This window comes from Paramisgurnus dabryanus, chromosome 12, assembly GCF_030506205.2.
Source record: "Paramisgurnus dabryanus chromosome 12, PD_genome_1.1, whole genome shotgun sequence".
In the NCBI taxonomy this organism is placed as follows: Eukaryota; Metazoa; Chordata; class Actinopteri; order Cypriniformes; family Cobitidae; genus Paramisgurnus; species Paramisgurnus dabryanus.
Genome location: NC_133348.1, coordinates 37,836,627 through 37,856,939, shown reverse-complemented (window position 1 = coordinate 37,856,939; position 20,313 = coordinate 37,836,627). Strand labels below are relative to the sequence as shown.

Below are 20,313 nucleotides of genomic sequence, written 5' to 3'. Positions count from 1 at the left end.
TAATGATGATTAAAAACCAATCGTGTGAGCCAGTGGCATATCTTACGCAAGTTTTTACAGCTGTTTTTTAGTTTTCCAAAAGTTTTAATCTATTTTATTTTTACTCGCCACAATGATTGTCAAGCCATGTCCATCAACAATTTTTACTTTAACAAAAACTACGTTTTAGTAGTTTCAATCTTTTGTCACTGTGGTTTTCTGGTTTGAAATTGTTTACTGCATATGTTTTCTTGTATGTTTTGCTGCTACGATTTCATAAAAAACAAAAAATATACATGGTTTCTGTGTCTTAATGTCCATGATGTTACCATCAGATGCAGACATTAGAACATTTAGACATCTTGTTCAGACAATGTGTGACATTAGACATTTTTTCATATGTTTTTCGACTCCGCATAGTGAAAAGTGAAACATTAATAGAAATTACATGTGCCTACTTCTCATGTCTTCTAGCGGTGTAAATATAAAGTCATCAGTGTTAGTATGAAAAGATAAAACAGCACAGGCACGATCTGATCCTAATTCTGTAATTTTGTTACCTGACGTCTGTCACATAGTCAAGGATCATCTACTTCATGTCTCTACGAATCCTGACAGAGTTTTGGTTTCATATACACAACACATCAAATGTAAACCATGGTAAACCTAAATACAATTGTCTGCTAAGATCTTAATTTTTTTTGACATCATCACAAAAGATGATAGGGTAATCATCAAACACTACTCACTTTTTAGCTTCCGAAAGTTTTTTAGTTTTATTTTAGTTTAACTCAACACACTATTTTATGCATACAGAAATTGTCAGATTTTACGTTTTCAGATTTCATGTGCACAGCACATTGCGATTACAGTCTCAACTAGTTCACTAATTTATCAATAATAGCTCCAAATGTTGTTTGTGTGCTTGCCCTGAATTTCATAGAACACCCATTTACATTCAAAAACTATGGCTTCTTTGTCTTAATGTCATCAATTATTTTGTTTACAGCATCAACACCAAAATGTTTTAGAGTGTGCAAACTGTTTTATTTCGGTTTAAACATGTTGTTTCACTGTAAAAAATCCAACTTTAAAATGTTAATTCAACAAAGAACATTAAGTTACTTGAACAAAGATTTCTTTGTTGAAGGGTGTCAGTTGATTATTTTGTGTTCAATGAATGAAAAAGAGCATAATCATTCAGCTAACAAATATTATTTTGTTGACTGGACTTAGATGTATGAGTTTTTGTCCAATTCGTTCACCCAACTTGCCAAACTGAGTAATCTGAACAAGCAATAAAAAAACAATGGTCGGAATGGTTCCCAGCATGCATTGCGACATGTTCACTTCTTTGGTTAATATTTACTAAAAAATATGACTGTTTTAATGTTTGCTGGATTTATTTATGTTGTTATGTTGTTAATGTTAGTTATATGTTGTATTTAGAGTAATTTTTAAAGAATTATGTTTGTTCATTGTTACCATGATTGAGAAGTGTGTGTTCAGTGTAGAGGGCAGCAAAGGTCTCTGATTTAAGTCAGACAAAGACATTGTTTATGAGACCTTTCTGTGTACACTCCCACAGTCCAAAACATGTAGATTAGTTAAATTTGGATATGCTAAATTACTCTTTACCCAACTTAGTCACTAGTTGAGTAAACATAGAAATTTGCTTATTACCTAATCAGTTTAAGTTGGTTCAACTTTTTGGTGTAAGTTGACATTACTCAGTAAATTGAGTTAGGTGAACTACATCATCCAAGAGTTGAGTAAACTCAAAAAAGCTCTGCAGCAAGTTGCCTTGAAAATTTAAAGGTGCAATTTGTAAGATATTTGCAGTAAAATCTCCAAAAACCATTAGGCCAGTGTTATATATTTTGTCAAGCTGATTACTATCAATATCTGTAATGTTTTCAACTACTTGTAAATCATGAGAAAATTTCCATTCAAAACATTGACACGGGGCAGTGCAGTCTCCTGTCAATGACGTTAATATCCATGTGACCCTTTGTCACCGCCTTTACTGACGTAAACCACATGACAACAGTGGTCGAGCTCGAAAATATAAAATGGCGGCCAAGGAAGCAGCTGGAGCACAAATTTAGTGAAAATAAACGTATATTTTCACTTTTTAAGCATTTTAATTGCATTTCTAGCGAGAAATTAGTATTGTAGTTTTCAAATATGTGATTAGTTATCACAAAGGCGCTCTCTGTTTATATTTCAAACACGCTGCCTTTGAAGTGCGTCGGAAAGCCTTTCTCTGAGCGGCCTTCAGGCCTCCGAGGCCGAAGTCATTTCCTCAAGAGGTAGTGAGGCAACAAGTCCTCACTGCCTTGAGTTTTCGGACGCAGCGAGCCAGTGTTGTGGACAAATGCGGAACTATGCAATAGGGCTGTCGGGCTACGCGCTTGCTTATGAACTTATGGATATCTCTGTACTGTCTGCCGCTGATTGTGTCAGCTCTTGTAAGCGTACGGGCCAACCAAACGACCCAAGAAGAGTTTGGAACAAAACGAGGGAGGATCAATTTGTTGTTGCATTATCTGGATGGAGAGAGCTTCACGACAACATTTAACTAGACCGAGATTCTGATCCTGCTTGTGTTTTACGCGATGGGTGAGTTGTTTTGATTCGTAACCCTTCAAAAAACGTATGCTATTATATTGATCACAACATTAGTGTGTAGATTGTAATCAGCGCGTCTTCCCGCGGACGATATGCACATCAAAAGGTATTGTACAGCAATATAAATGGTCATTTTAAGACACTTCACAATAAGATTTGTACTGTCAATACATTATGTCAAAAATCATTGTAGATTTTAAGTTGAAAACTTAATTCTGTGCTGTGTTTACCATCGAATTTGGACTAATACTGTAATATCAATATGACTAACAATTTCGTTTTGAACATCACATATAAACTTACATAATGAAATAAACGATGTCATCAAACGCAACATTTATAAGACTTGATTACCTTACGTGATTTCTCGTTCGCGTCTGATTGATGGCCATCAGTGGTTGAGTTAAAGACTACAAATCCCATAATTCCACGCTGCTTCAGAGCGTCAGTAAACAACATCATTGTTATTGTTTGATCTGGCGCCATCTAGCGGCGAAAATAATACAAACTGCATCTTTAAGTTTAGTCAACTTTTTATTTTTTACAGTGTTGATTTCGGTCTAGATTTTTATAGAAAACTTCAGAACATGTCGGGGTGTTAACATTTACAAGAATGATGAAACATTTTACTTTTAAGTGTCCCCCAAGAGTAAGTGTTGGTGTGACAAGTACTGTTGATTGTTTGGAAACGATATGAATGCAGAGAAACTATGCAAAAGTTTTGAACTTTAACATAAATTTTATATGGGTCCTGATTTTAAAAACAGCAAGGTGTACCCAGTGTTACTAACACACAGATCTAATCATATCACAAGCCTGAATGTTTAGAAACATAAAAACTTTTTGAAGACCGCACACAATAGTGATTTCATAGTTTGTATAAAAGACATGTCGTGTTTGCAGGGGTTTGTTGGTGTATTTTAGACACAAAGCTGTTTATTCTAAGCTTTAAACATTTGTGCATGACAAAAGTTGTTCTAGCTGGTACCAATTTTAAATGCTACGTGTCCATACTATTTCAAACATTACTAGGTTGTAGATGTTTGCATCTTAATTTACAAGGTTTTTAACACAAATTACTGTTTTGTCTTGGTGTGTTTCATCGTGTCGATGATGTTTCATACAACAGTCTCTCAACTTTATGTTAAAAGGATTACTAGATAAAAACCTAATCAATCTGTATTATGTTGCTACTGATGATTTACAAGTTTACAGTTTCAAACATTTTGCTATCTTCGCTGTTTCGATGTGAAAGATTTAGTAAGTAAATCTAATATATAATTCACAGTGTTGCTGCGTTCCCTTAATCTTCTAGCAACAATTTTTCATGAGATTACCAACATGTATGATGCACTAACTGTCAGTGGATCTGCGATATTATTTTCTGAAGTAATTAAAAAGTTAACTATCTAGTGCTTACTGCACAATAACTTAACCGATAAAGAGGTTGACAAATGTTAAATAACCTATAGAAACCAAACAAACTGAATTACAAAATCACTGACATAAGATTTACACTTACAAATCACGCAGATGTTTAAAGCTTAGAATAAACAGCTTTGTGTCTAAAATACACCAACAAACCCCTGCAAACACGACATGTCTTTTATACAAACTATGAAATCACTATTGTGTGCGGTCTTCAAAAAGTTTTTGTGTTTCTAAACATTCAGGCTTGTGATATGATTAGATCTATGTGTTAGTAACACTGGGTACACCTTGCTGTTTTTAAAATCAGGACCCATATAAAATTTATGTTAAAGTTCAAAACTTTTGCATAGTTTCTCTGCATTCATATCATTTCCAAACAATCAAAAGTACTTGTCACACCAACACTTACTCTTGGGGGACACTTAAAAGTAAAATGTTTCATAATTCTTGTAAATGTTAGCACACCGACATGTTCTGAAGTTTTCTTTAAAAATCTAGACCGAAATCAAACAACATGTTTAAACCGAAATAAAACAGTTTGCACACTGTAAAACATTTTGGTGTTGATGCTGTAAACGAAATAATTGATGACATTAAGACAAAGAAGCCATAGTTTTTGAATGTAAATGGGTGTTTTATGAAATTCAGAGCAAGCACACAAACAACATTTGGAGCTATTATTGATAAATCAGTGAACTAGTTGAGACTGTAATCGCAATGTGCTGTGCACATGAAACCTGAAAATGTAAAATCTGACAATTTCTGTATACATAAAATAGTGTGTTGAGTTAAACTAAAATAAAACTAAAAAACTTTCGGAAGCTAAAAAGTGAGTAGTGTTTGATGATTACCCTATCATCTTTTGTGATCATGTCAAAAAAATTAAGATCTTAGCAGACAATTGTATTTAGGTTTACCATGGTTTACATTTGATGTGTTGTGTATATGAAACCAAAACTCTGTCAGGATTCGTAGAGACATGAAGTAGATGATCCTTGACTATGTGACAGACATCAGGTAACCAAATTACAGAATTAGGATCAGATCGTGCCTGTGCTGTTTTATCTTTTCATACTAACACTGATGACTTTATATTTACACCGCTAGAAGACATGAGAAGTAGGCACATGTAATTTCTATTAATGTTTCACGTTTCACTATGCGGAGTCGAAAAACATGAAAAAAATGTCTAATGTCACACATTGTCTGAACAAGATGTCTAAATGTTCTAATGACTGCATCTGATGGTAACATCATGGACATTAAGACACAGAAACCATGTATATTTTTGTTTTTTATGAAATCTTAGCAGCAAAACATACAAGAAAACATATGCAGTAAACATTTTCAAACCAGAAAACCACAGTGACAAAAGATTGAAACTACTAAAACGTAGTTTTTGTTAAAGTAAAAATTGTTGATGGACATGGCTTGACAATCATTGTGGCGAGTAAAAATAAAATAGATTAAAACTTTTGGAAAACTAAAAAACAGCTGTAAAAACGTGTGTAAGATATGCCACTGGCTCACACGATTGGTGTCATCATTAAACGTTATAATGTTGTCTAGATACCATAGAAAGTGCATGCATGAACCAAGACCCATGAAATCTACGGCGTTTTCTGTGATTTCACATACATTAATTTCTCATTTCTTTACAAGCATATCAACGCATACATCCAGGGCCTGAAGTTAACTTTTTTGGCCACCAGCCACTGTGGCAGGTGGATTTAGAAATCCACCTGCCACAGTGACTTTTTACCAGCCAGTTTTTTTTTTGCCTTGTAAAGATGAAAAATATGAATTGCACAAACATTGTTCTTTATTTTGTAAGAATATTTAAGTGCTGTCAAGTTATTAACTAAATTAATACAAGTTATAACTAAAAAATATATACATATATTTATTAATTGATTTCCAGTGTCACAGACAGTATACTAACTGCTCCTAATCAGAGTCCACAAATAAAGAACACATGCAATCCTCTTCCTCCTCCTCTGCTGCATCTTCCATGAGATCTGGTCTCCTTGACCGTATGCTGCTTGCATGCCACATCTCAACTGCTGGGCTAGGGTCAAAGTCTTTGATTGAGGGGGAGGACAGATGGACAAAGAGCAGGTCAGACAGTGTCTCACACTTGAGACTGGACCGCCAATCAGACTTTACCATCTTCATTACATTAAAACCACGCTCACAGTCTGCTGTTGATGCTGGCATGCATAACACCAGATCCACAAGGTCCAGGAAGTCAGGGCATGTCTCCCTCAGCATCCTGTTAACTTCAGTCCAGGTGATCTTCTCCAGTGCCTGTGGCTCCTTGTAGAGGCAGGACTTGATGATGGTCCACTGGTCTGCAATCAGATCGACATCAACTCCAGAAGAGATCAATATTGGCTTGAAGTGACTTGTGAGCCTGTCCACTTCTAAATCACCAAAGTCTGAAATGATATAAAAAGATTATTTTTAAAGTTTGTAGTAGAAGTGTATGTTGTTTTAAGTTTAATATTTTATACATTTTAAAGTTGTGTTCTTTAATAATACAAAATCAAACTGCTCTCTGGCATTAGATTTTTTTTTACATTTAAGTTATTGCAAGATGCTAACATGCACTGTTTTCTGGATCAGGCCATTGTTGAAAGCTCACTATCTTTGAATCGTTCAGGATTCCAGACCCCACATCCCCAAATCTGTTGTCCATGCTGTCGGACAGCTTGTCCAGAAGCTTGTCTTTGTTAGCCATCATGTGGCTGGTGTCACTAGGTCTCAGGTTAACACCCTGGTAGGTGTTGGAATCCAACACCTTCCTCAGCATTGGTCCAGGTCTGTTGTCAAAAATTAAGTTTTAGTTTACGTTTCACAAAGGATTTGCACATCAAGACTTTACAGTCATAATCATTACAATACATTCACAATATGTGGTTTAGTGGATACATGCTGTGGGTAAAGAGCATTTTGCCTTTTTCATCAGAATCAAAGCATTTAATACATAGGCTATGCGTCAAGACAGAGTCATACAAGAGGTCACATGTAGAGGTAAAATTGAACTAGGTCTTAGGAAAGGGAAAAACACTTTTTAAGCTGAAGCAAAGATTAATAACACTTTTAAAACTATAAACGGTAATTAATCTATGTATGTACCTGTATTTATATTTGAGGATCACAGCCTGGGTGGAGGTCAGGCAACTGTGGACATCAGCTACTGTTAAACATGACTGCTGCAATTTCAAGGACAGGTTGCTGAGATGAGTCAACGTATCATGCAGGAAGCTGCTGAACTTAAGTACATCTCCATCAGTCATCAACTTGTAGAACCCTCGTGCCTTGCTCTGTTGAGCAGCATTTACCCCTTCATCGTCTGGTGATTGCATCTTTAGAACACAAGAACAAAATTAATTAGACTGAAAATAAAAGAACTGCATTTAACATGTTAAATTAAAATGTTGACAAAGATAAATATAACAACAATACTTATATCAGCTACTTACCTGCTCAAGGTGCTGTACAATCCCCTTAAACCCCCTAAGGAAATGGTCCAAGGCCCTCAATAGGTGACAGACCCACCTTGTACCTCCTATTCTGGTGGGCATCAGGGGTTTTATACCTAGCACGGAGAAACTGTCTTTTAATTTGGCTCTGTTCAGTGGGCTCCTGTGATAGAAGGTGAACAGGCCAGTTAAGAGGTCCTCAACTTTCCTACACAGATTGTTGGTCTTCATTACATCTTTAAAAGCCAACTCAAGGCGATGTGCCATACAGTGGACTCCTAAAATGTACGTCCTTTCCCCACGAAGCCTGCTGACAACTCCTGTCTTGGATCCTGTCATAACGGCCGCTCCATCCGTCCCACAAGCAACTAGCTTTCCCTTCCAATCCTCACCGCCACTGATTGCAGACATCTGGGAGCATATTGCATCTGTAATATGTGCTGCATCTGCCTTTTTCAATGCCTGGATGCCCACAAACTGCACCTTGACTTTTCCTGCTCTGCTCATTCTAGTGTAGACCAACTCTTCTTCCATTACACTGCTGTCTGTTGATCCATCTACCATTATAGAGATGAACTTGGTAGCAGATATCTCCTCCTTTACCTTCCTCCTTTCAATCTCTGCTATATAGTGCATGAAGACTTGGGCCTGGTTTGCATTTCTGTATGTCTTTCCTACAGCTAACCCTTTCTTTTCATCCACCCTACAGACACAATGACATTTCACAGTTAGCATGATGATAACAGCAAAAAAAGGAAAAATCTAATAACAAATAAAGAAGTTACAAACATTTATAAAAAAGAACAAAGTTGCACATTAAGTAAGGTCTGAAATTAGCATTAGGTATGGAAATCGAATCAAATGAATAATAACGCTGTCTTTATTGTATGAATTAAATATAATTATTATTTTTGAGAGCTACAGAAGTGATTTTCTCTTTGTCTTGGGTTGGTTGATTAACATTAATGACACAGACTTAAGTATGTTGATAGAGGTTACTGTCTCTTTAAGACCAAATAACTTTAAGACCAAATAAGCACAGAATGTTTTTGACTCTATACATACACTTAAGACATAAAAATAATGTTTTATTAGAAAAAGAATACTGTGAAGATCATTTTGTTTATACGTGCCTGTGGCCTGTCAAGAACAGAAAGAATTTATGTACGCTTGCTTTTGGGAACGCGCATCTCCGATGTGCCCTATTAAGGACCCTTAAACCCGCGCGCACACAGAGACGGAGGGGGCACAAACTGCGCACATAAACAGTTGCCCCACATACGTTGTTTTTCATTACTCGATTCACAAAATGTATGTTAATATACTACAGTATGAGACACAGTAGCGCAACTCTCTCTAAAGTTTACACATCAAGAGTTCTGATCCGTCACAGCAGCACTACACATCTGTGCAACTGCGATTATACTGTAGCATATGTCATTATTGCATACTCATCCCATCTCAACAACAGTTTAATACTTACTCGCACATCCAAACGTAGTCAGAGAATGGCCTCATCTTCTTTCCAATCGCATGGACGTTGCGAAACAGCAGTCGCATCCTCTCAAACTGCGCTGCTTTCATGGACTTCAGTGCCTTAACCGCAGCGGTCTCCTCCGGAAGCGCGTTTTTTGAAAGTTTACAACTTATCGTGTGTAGGTGGCTTTTTGATGACTCGTGGTCCTTAATTGCTTCTAATTTTAAGTTTTTAGTCCCGATTACAAAAGGATTTGACTTCGCTTTCTCTGAGCCATACACACGACAGTCACTGCAGTACATTTGTTCTGTACTGCTGTCATAAATCAGCCACTCACGAACCTTGCCGTTGTCGCCAATTGTCCACTTTGTATTAAAACGTCTTTTTTTACTTTTCCTTGACAATTCCTCGTCATTTTGTTGGTTATTGGTTTCCGCTGGTCTCTTTACCCCAGTAATGTGCCGCCACATTTTAAACTATAATCCAGCGAAATGGCGGACTTCGTTGAAATGTAAAAAAAACCCAAACAACTGAATTACTCAATTCGCATTGGCTACCCGCCAATGTGGCCGGTAGATTGACGGTTTTACCCGCCAATTGCAAAATTCACCCGCATTTGGCGGGGGGTCGGGTGTTAATTTCATGCCCTGCATACATCAATTACAAATGCCGACATGAGTATGATGTTGACAATGTAAAACTCGACCTTGTCACATTCATAAAATATCTCTAGGGCCTTTCAAATAATCACACAGGGTTCCTCTTTGGCCTGAACCACCATCTGAACCATGTTATTGAGAGAGTCATCTATACTTTTCACACCATCTGTTTTTTCCTTGAGTCTGGTTAAACGCTCGGCATTAGCTTCGCAATAATTTGGAGGCAGACACACATTGGCATCTTTGTGAATCACAGTACATAGTAGATTGGTCATCTCCCGCTTGTAGTTCTTTTTAAGCATATCTTTAAAAAGGTCGGTACCATAAACATACCCCATCTGGCCATCGCGAAGTCGTTTGAATGATCTTTGTGTCATCTTTTTCAAGAATCCGTAGCGTCGTAGACAACTTTTGCACTGTGCTTGCTTGCTTGTTTGTTTGCGAGTTCGATCACCTTCACAGCAACAATAGGATCGTGTCCACAGTTTCTGCCGCACTGCGTTTGATAGTTTGTTTGCGAATTCGGACACCTTCGCAGCAGCAAAAGGATCGTGCAAAATTGTTCTGTGTTGTGTTAACTCATTCACCGCCATTGACGAGTTATCTCATCAATTATGAGTTAATATTTAACTAATAAATATGCCTTTCTGGACGAATTTCAAAGTGAAAGTGTAAATTTATCCACTAGATGGCGCCAAACCAAATTTATCAAAAACGGAAGTTAAAAAGATTTAATGATTTATTTTAACTGCCTTTATGTTTGATAGTCATTCTGAGTCTGATCTCTAACATAAATTCCTTTACAAAAACGCAATTTTTTAAGCTTTTTGCTCAAAATGTTGTATTTTTGAAGAGAAATATCCATATTTCAGTGGTTAAATTAAGTGGAAAAAGTAAATATATAATGAAACGTTTTTTCCCCATTTTGTTTGTTTGTTTGTTTGTTTGTTTGTTTATTGTTTGTTTGAAAGCAGAAGGTGTGTTCTTTATTTGGATATAATTTTTATGTTTATATTTATAGAAGATAATTTTTCCTGCAAGGAATTTTGTGAAACTTTTGTTAAAATCACAAAAAATGCAGGTGGACAACTTTTCTCAAAAAGGCAGGCGGTGAATGAGTTAATCCGTAGTAAGTTTTTGGTAAAAGTTCCTGTGATCAGTCGATGAGCTTCTCATCTGTGTAGGCCCCGGTCCGCTTCACAAACCTGCCACGCCGATGAACATTTGGGCACCTATCACGTGATAACTACCAATCCACACACAACCCCATATCGCTCCTGTCCGGCGGATATGGGGGTGTGTGTGGATCCGGCGGCAGTGGTTGAGTGGTTCATGTAGGTTGTCTACAAATCAAAAGGTTGGTGGTTCAATCCCCGGCTCTACCTGACCAAGTGTCGAGGTGTCCTTGAGCAAGACACCTAACCCCAGCTGCTCCCGACGAGCCTTGCATGGCTGACACCGCCGTCGGTGTATGAATGAGTGCGTGAATGGGTGAATGTGAGGCAAAATTGTAAAGCGCTTTGGATGGCCATTGGTCTATGAAAGCGCTATATAAATGCAGTCCATTTACCATATCCTCTGGGGGTTTTGTGCTGTAAGTCGTAAAGCTATAGACGCTGATTCATCTTAAACCTAATCTAACCTAATATCAGGTGTGTACATGATTTTACTGTTATGTAGAGGTACATCGTATCTGATGTTGCTGATATAGATAGTTTAACGGAAGCACACAATCATATTTAACAAAACCACACAAAAAAAAGACTTGTGTGTCTCTGTGAGCCATGTCAAATTTGTTAAATGTTTTGTCTTTAAAGAAATGTTTGTTGTCACGTTAGTGACAACCTGGATTATAACATCATCAACTGTGATAAATAATATTTGCAAACATTTTATTGTTCCCTAAATGGATAACAGATGGGTTTAAGGCTACATTAATTAAAAAACAAAACCAAAATGTGAGATAAAATGTCTTAAACCTTTTAAGTTTCTTTAAATCGCAAATAAGGGATAACATGATTTAATCAGTATCTGTGTAATGAAGCCTAAAATCTAAAAAAACCCTTTACTTTTTGTCAATGAGGGGACAGGCTTAACATCAAGGCTTTAATAACAACCAGAGACACCATCGCCCACATGCAAACACACACACACACACGCGCACACACACGCACGCACACACACACACACACACAAACAAACGCACACACACACTCTCAGCCTCTCACACTCACACCTCCCAAAGACATGGGCGCATAAACACGTACACACATAAACAGACAGGAGCGCACACACAGACACAAGCGCGACGCGGTGCGGCTCATGTGACATTAGATATAAACTTACTCATACACGTCTAAATGTTTAATTCTGGATTGTGTATAAGAACCTTTGGATGTTAAAAACAAAAATTAAGATCGAATAGCATTTGTCATAAAACACACATGGGCGCTTCATTTAAAAAAAACGACATGTTTAAATCAGAGGCGTTCTAAAACTAAAATGCGGACAGAATTGCGTTTGTTGTATAATACACACTTGGAGGTTAGGATCAACAGTGGATACAAAACCAGAAAATGGGGTCAAAATTTCTTAAACTTTAAAAAGTTTGTTTTTAAAACCATAGATATGTGAGTGCATGTGCTTATTGCGCTATGCAATAACGTGTTTTAATCATTACCTTGTGAGGGTGGCATAATGATACACCTAAAATAAACCTTTATATAGTCAGAGCTCATAGAATTACATTTATTGAGTAATAAACACATATTGACAGTTGGGTTTAAGGTGACATTAATAAAAAAAAACAGAAATGAGATAAAATGTTTCTCTTAAAACGACAGTTATGTGCACGCGTATGTTCTCTATTGTAATCACCAGTGCGCAATCTTTAATGGTGTGATCAGAATACTATGCATGACATGGGCGTCGGAAGCAAATGAAAAGTGGGTGGGTCCCCACGTCAACACCCCCCCCCCCGAAAATACATTTACTGCAATAGATGCAATTTTCATGTTTCCTTTTAATTAACCTGAACATTTGCGTTTATTAAATAAAAGACAGTATTGCGGTCAGAATTCTGGTAATAGCCCTTTGAAAATTTTGCAAATAATGACAGATGTCATAGCCTATTTCATTTATTTTTCTGTGTGACATTTTCTTTCTCTACTCTGCTGACAGTAGGCTACAATGTTTCTTTTTTATTTTGAGGAAATAAAAGGTAAGAAAAACGAATGAAGGTAACTGTTACAATTTTTGTATACCTTTTTATTTATTTGTTATACCCAGTCTCTCTTTCTCTCTCTTAGAGAAATATAAATGTGAGATTCTGGAAATGAGATCAATATATTTAATGGTATCCGTCGGGAACATGCTGTCATAAGAGTTTGAGCATATATGTACTTCTAAAACACAATCGATTAAACAATTGCAGAGGTATGACTTTATGAATAATTTGCAAATGTACCTCGCAAATAATGTTAATACGTGAAGACGTTATAATCGCATGAAAAGTAATTGCAGGCTTCTGTAAAAAAAAACTTTATGGTGCCACGATCGCTGGATAATTTTAATCAAAATAAACTATTTTACTGCAGTAATAATATTTTAACGAGTAGCCTATACTTTTAACGGTTTGAAAGGGACAACATTTAGTGCTGTGTCAATTATTATCAATAAAAGCATATGCTAAACCTTAACGTCTCCGTGCCTCCGCAATTCATATCTCTCCTCCTCATCTCCTCCGTTTTTTTTCTTCTGTTTCTTGAACTTGGGGCTCGAGTCGACCTAATGTTCGAGCTGCCTTTAAAAACAGCAAGAGTTCGTTTACCGTTAATTATTAAGACTAAATAGGCAGGCAAACTCGTGAAACAGTGAAAGTAAAATAATTCGCCATAATATGGTTTTACACGTCTATAGAAAATATACTATAAATAAAGCAGTTATTAATTTTCCTAATGCATGGATGTTTGACCTTTACCTCCGTTTTAAACGTTATTCATTTCGCAAAGGAGGTTTTTCAGCACTTTGTTGGAACAGCAACTCAGCAGCACCTCCCTCCGCGACTTTTTTAAAAAAGCTGAAACGGTCCGCGGGGTAAAAAGCAAAGGTTGGGGATTCCTGCTTTAGTGGAATGGATTTTGACTAACAGCGCATTGATAAGTGAACAGACAAATGCGCTAAAGTACAGAAAAAGTGGGTGGGTCCATTATCATTGGTCTTAAAAAGTGGGTGGGTCCTGTCCCACCCACGTATAATGGTTCCGACGCCCATGATGCATGAAAAGATTCAACTTTTATTTAGATTCAACTTTAGTCTAAAGACTGTAGTATTGGCAGCCCCCGGTGGTTTTGGCACAGTTCATTGCTATACACATACTGAATATTTCATTAAATAATTTGTGATGTTACAAGCAAAAGTTTTATTTTTGTCAGAGTGCCCATATTACACCTTACCACTACGGTTTTAAAAGACACTAGTTTACAATCCGCCCCTGCTGTGAAATCTCTCACACACACACAAGACACACACAGAGCAGCTTCTGTAACTTTGAGGCTTATCAGAAAAATAGTTCAATAGATAATATCAGATTTAGGTTTAACCAGATACATGTAAAATATTTGATTCTTGAATGTCTATAAGAAACTTTTGACAAAACAAACCTTTATATCAAGCTGTATTTGTCATAAAAAACATGATGCCACTTCACCTAAAATCTAAAATAATACTTTATTTTTGTCAGAGCAGACAATATAAGATTTGTTGTATAATATACACATATTCACACATGGTTTTAAGAAGCCAATAATAAAAAACCCTGAAGATGGGATGAAAACGTCTTAAAACATTTAAAAGTTTATTAAAGGAATACTTCAGACAATTTAAATTTGAATATATTATTAAATTGGGTCACCTATGTAGTAAAAGTGTGAAGTTATTTTAGAAATTGGTGCCTTCTAGGCAGAGAAAGGCCAGAAAATGTGTTTTTTGGCTGATGTGGATGAAAAACACCAAATCCCAGAATGCATTGCTTCGCTGCTCTACCAGGCCACTCCTTAGTCACGCCTACCGGTTCGAGACGGCAGGAGGGAGGGAGATTCAACTCGGCTAAATACAACTTTTACAGACACCAGTAAACGTCTCTGCGACGATTTAGTTGATATATTATAAATACTACCGTTTCCACATCGAAATGGTGATAAGTTGCGTTGTACCGGGATGTTCGACCAAAACCGAGAAAGGACAAGCTTTAAGTTTTCATCATTTGCCGCGGTGTAAACAATGGCTGCGGGCTATCAACCACCCAAAGTTTCGAGAAGACACCGATGCGGTAAAATTGAAAAGCCTGAGGGTTTGCAGTCTCCATTTCAAGCATGAAGACATCGAACCCAATTTATTCGGAATGTAGCGAAACACGCGAAAGGACACTGCGATTCCGTCCATATTACCTTCACAGACACGACGACCAGCCAGGGCCATCTGGTATCAAACGCATTCGTCTACGTTAGAGGTAAGACTCTTGCTAATACTCGTTTCGGATCACACAGTAGCCTTTACATAGTGATACAGTTGTAAGCAGTAAAGTTAGCAAAGTAACGTTAGATAGACAATGACATATAAATTGGCTGTTCTCAAAATAAAACAAATGTTAGCTACCGAGCTACTTCTAGAGTTACGTAAGCACAAAAGCCTGTTGCTGTAAAGTTATTCGATGGTTGAGATTACTGCAGATACATTTGCGAGATGTACATTATTAATTAAATAATATTTATGCTTGCTACACGTAAATACCATTGCATTATATCTGTAAAATATAGTAATATGCAATTTATTATTGCATAATAATGTTTTGCATATCATTTTTATAGCTTTAGTAACTTTGCATATTCATATTCAGACTTTATTGATCCGGAGGTGAAAGTCAAATTTCCGCTGTTATTTTGGTAAAAGTAATACAAAAGTATTGTTCTTCATTTACTCACAGGTTTCTAGAAGAAGATGCAGAAGAAGGGGGAAAAAGAACAATGAAATCCTGCTTGCATTGACCAGGTCAGTGTTTGTTTGTAATGTGGGAGACTTTACATTGGTTTGCAAGGTTCAAAGTTAGTAATTGTATTATCTTTTATAGGTCTGTCCTAAATCACATGTGGTTTTCCTGTGCAACCAGTAAGGGGGACATCAAGAAGGATTCTGTGGCATTTCAAGACCTGTCATCGCTGGTCCTAGACAAAAGGCTTCTGAGAGACATGGAAAAGACGGCCCTGTTCAAACATACTGGTGAGAAGTTGCGCTTGTACACTTGATTGTTTTTCCAAATCCTAATGATCATGTTTTAATGTGTTATATCCCTTCTTTCTGTCTCTTTATATAATTGCACACAGGGCCGCTGGAAGTCTTTCACAGCGCACTTTTGAAATACCTCCCCAATGAAGGTTCCTGCACTACAATGGTACCACACTGCCCATAGCTGTACATATCTTATCTATATGGTTCTTGCTGAATATGAATATTTATTGTGTTTTTCTTATAATATATTCTGTTTATACACTGCATAAATCAATATTATTTGTAGTACTATTAGGTTACTGCTAACTACATCGGACATACATACATGCTTCATATTACATATCCATATTTATTCTGCCCTTACAAAGTAACAGCTAATAAACTGCACACATTTATATTTTGTTTATATTACTCTAAACCACCTTCTGTAAACAAACAGCACTACTGTCTACACTGCACTATATTATTTGCAGTTCTGTTTGGACACAAATTACACTTTGTTTTTTTTTGTACTTGTACTCTGCATTATGACAGTAACGTTGAATCTAATCTAATTTCCTAACCTTTACAGGAGAAGCACGGTTCAACCAAATGTTCTGCAAGAGATCCAAGCAGTGGGTCTTGAAGAAAATCTTCATACCACACAGTTTTTAGACCAACTCATCCAGAAGGCCATTGACCAGACTCAATCCAAACATTGTGTTCAAAGTGCCAACTTCCTCACTTGCCCTGCCACAGCCTGCGCTGCCACCCAACATTGCACAAGTGCCTAAACCATCAAAGGAGGCTGCCATGACTTCTTTCAAAAGTCACTTCTGAGACTGACACTTTCCAATAATAATAATAAGCACCTCTTCCCTGAGTCCTATTGCTGGGTCTAATCAGATTCTGCCACCACTCTATATAATATTATATAGACCATTTCAAAAGATGTAAACAACACTGTTCCAGATACACTTCCTGTTCCAGTTTGTGACCTTTTTTTTTAAATTTCACATATATCATTATCTTTAAGATGTTTGTTTAACTTCAGTTAATTCAGGTTTATATGTTCTGTTGGTTTATTTTATCCCAATGTTTATCTAGTGTTAAAAAACTGAAACAGGAAGTGTTTCTGGACCAATGTTGTTTACATCTTTTGAAATGGTCTATAGTGTGTATATGTCACAAGGTGACGATCTTTTAGGGGGCGGAACCAAAGTTGGGAAAGTTTGGTTCCGCCCGGAAGTGTTTCCGCCCAGACCGGAAGAACCGAACACCGGACTTCCGGTAGCGCCGTAAGGGAGAAGATTGGGAAATTCAACGCACCTGTGCCTAGTTGAGAACAGCGGGCGATGATTGGAAGATACGCTGAACAAGGCAGTACTTAAGGCTGAGTTTATTCACAGTCAGGGGGACCTTTTGGGTGTGTGTAGGCACTGTGTTGTGCCCGCTGGTACGCTATATTGTGGCTGTTTAACTCTCTCTCTCTCACAGGTTGGAACAGTAAACTGTGAGGACATCGTCAACCTTAAAGGTTATGAGGAGAACGAACATATGACGGATTGTGACGAAGTGAAAGTGGATATTTAAAACGACAACGCTGTGAGTACCAGAGCAAACGGAAAGTGATTGTTGTATTGATCTGGTTTATGCTAACTCCCTTAAGGAGAAGGAGGACGGCCCTACCCCTCATAGAGCGTGGTGGGTGAGCTGAGGAAGCATTTACCGAAGCAGACACAATAACGACATCACTAGCTGGGCCGCATATTTCCACCGCCAAGCCTGAATGAAGCGAAGTGAGAGAAGACGGGCGTCCTTTTTGTACACTTGAAGTGGTGGGTGAGTCTTTGTGCTGTGGATACATTTATTTTTGACGTGGTGCTGTCTATTGCTGTGGGTTGCTGTGTTTGGCTGTGTGTGTTTTGTCAGATTAACCCCCGCCTTCACACACTTCGTCAAGGGAAGACAAAGAGGCTGTTGGCGTAGCTAGTACAGTACAGCATACGTTGTGAGCGTGCTTCGGGCCTCCAGAAATAGTACGGTGCTCAGAAACGATTCTTCCCCCTGTTTAGCCATTTGGTGGATGTGAAGAGTGGCGGTGAAGAGCTGAAGAAACAGCAGAGGTGTGAGTACGATTTGGGGCTATTACTGTTGATGTTTTCCATTGCATAAACGTTGTTGTTGCAGAGAGAGAGGTGACGTAATCCCTTCGTCCCGTGGCCTCTACAAAGGGGCGCCCCTGTCCAGAATTCGAACCCCTGACGGCAACGAGGAAAGGGCAGCGCTTGGCCCGGTGAGACGCTGGGATTTTCCGCCCCTCTGCTACCATCTACTGGTCGTGAGGGTTCGCCCCCGACGTTACCTAGGAATTACTTACCCCAGCACACGTCGCGCCGATTGCTGTGAGCCCGCCACTGTGTTTCTGTGTCCAAGTCGATACCTGTGGAGAGAAGAGGAGAGAGAGTGATTATTCTGAGGAGAAACAGAGTGAAACCCGTACTTACGGTACGCTGAGTCCAGCCAAGAGGTGAGAGCCATCGTAAAGCAAATTAACTGTGCTTTGTGTCCAAGGCGATACCTGTGGAGAGAAGAGGAGAGAGAGTGATTATTCTGAGGAGAAACAGAGTGAAACCTGTACTTACGGTACGCTGAGTCCAGCCAAGAGGTGAGAGCCATCGTAAAGCAAATTAACTGTGCTTTGTGTCCAAGTCGATACCTGTGGAGAGAAGAGGAGAGAGAGTGATTATTCTGAGGAGAACCAGAGTGAAACCTGTACTTACGGTACGCTGAGTCCAGCTAAGAGGTGAGAGCCATCGTAAAGCAAATTAACTGTGCTTTTGTGTCCAAGTCGATACCTGTGGAGAGAAGAGGAGAGAGAGTGATTATTCTGAGGAGTAACAGAGGAAAACCTGTACTTACGGTACGCGGAGTCCAGTCGAGAGGTGAGAGCCATCGTAAAGCAAATTAACTGTGCTTTGTGTCCAAGTCGATACCTGTGGAGAGAAGAGGAGAGAGAGTGATTATTCTGAGGAGTAACAGAGGAAAACCTGTACTTACGGTACGCAGAGTCCAGTCGAGAGGTGAGAGCCATCGTAAAGCAAATTAACTGTGCTTTGTGTCCAAGTCGATACCTGTGGAGAGAAGAGGAGAGAGAGTGATTATTCTGAGGAGAAACAGAGTGAAACCTGTACTTACGGTACGCTGAGTCCAGCTAAGAGGTGAGAGCCATCGTAAAGCAAATTAACTGTGCTTCTGTGTCCAAGTCAATACCTGTGGAGAGATAAGAGAGGAGTCGTGAGGAACCGGAACACAATTGTGCAACTACAAGGGAGAGCCTTCACGGGAGAGATCCAGGTACGCAACCCGAACATTAGCCCTCCACACTCATTTGGTTTTGATTCTGCCTCCAGGAGGAAGAAGGAGCGCGCCACGGATTATTAAGGCCAGGCCGGAGCCTGAGTCCCACGTCCTGGACCCCCGTTGGCCCCTTGCTTCCCGTAACCCCCGGCTGAGGCCCACCTGGAGGGCAGAGCCAGATACTAGTTTTAATTTCCCTTCCCCATTTCCCCACTATATTTTAACTATTTAAATAAAGATTGTTTTAATACTTACCTGTTCTCGTGTTGTCTGGTCATTGGGTTGGCTTTGGGGACCTCCTCGAGGTGGAAGTTGAGAAGGGGCGTGGCTTAGCAAAGTAACAGCCAGCCCCTGGGCCGTGACATAATGATTTTAGTAAGACTTGTTTGTTAAAACTTGTTATATTTCCTAATTAAACTAAGACCTAGTCCTGACTTAAAATAATCCCCGTCCAGGAAACAACCCCTATAGGTGTATATATAAATATGTATTACACATTTAATCATAGTTCTACCATGTAATGGCATCCTTGTTATTCTTTAAATGTATTCCTGCACCCTTTTTACCGTTAATGTTGTTCAGCCTGTATTGGTAAAATGTTTTGAAAACTGAGACATTTAAAACCCTCCATATACACTTACAAGCAAACCCTGCCAGATATTATGAAGTACCAGTGAAGTGCTGTTTTCCACCTTCCATATATATATATATATATGCTTTTGGAATCTGATCAAGGATAGCAAAAGCAAAAATAAAACTTGCTTGGCAAAAGGTGGAATCGAACCTGGGTCTACCGCACCAAATGCAGGCATCACCAACCACACACCACTGAGCCTGATAAGAGAAGTGAGTGTTGTTTTAGTTAATGTACATAGTGCTTGCCAACAAGGTGGGCAATTTGTGTAAGTATAGACAATCTGTAATTTTTTTGCAGTATTTTACATTATAGCCAACATGTAAGAAGGAAAAAGCACAAAGATATAAGTTGATCCTTAGCATTTTACTTGCATTTTGGTGTCATAGCATA

The 20,313-nt window shown here is 38.3% G+C and overlaps 1 protein-coding gene across 1 annotated transcript; it reads right to left on the bottom strand.

Annotated features, from left to right (window-relative positions):
• Positions 1–5,393: 5,393 nt before the first annotated feature.
• Positions 5,394–11,430, bottom strand: LOC135727188 (zinc finger protein 862-like). The gene is made up of 3 exons (XM_073811463.1): positions 7,527–11,430; positions 7,180–7,409; positions 5,394–6,863 (listed from the first exon to the last, which is right to left on the bottom strand). The coding sequence occupies exons 1-3, from the start codon at positions 8,259–8,261 to the stop codon at positions 6,641–6,643; spliced, it is 1,188 nt and encodes a 395-aa protein (XP_073667564.1). The 5' UTR covers positions 8,262–11,430; the 3' UTR covers positions 5,394–6,640.
• Positions 11,431–20,313: the final 8,883 nt, after the last annotated feature.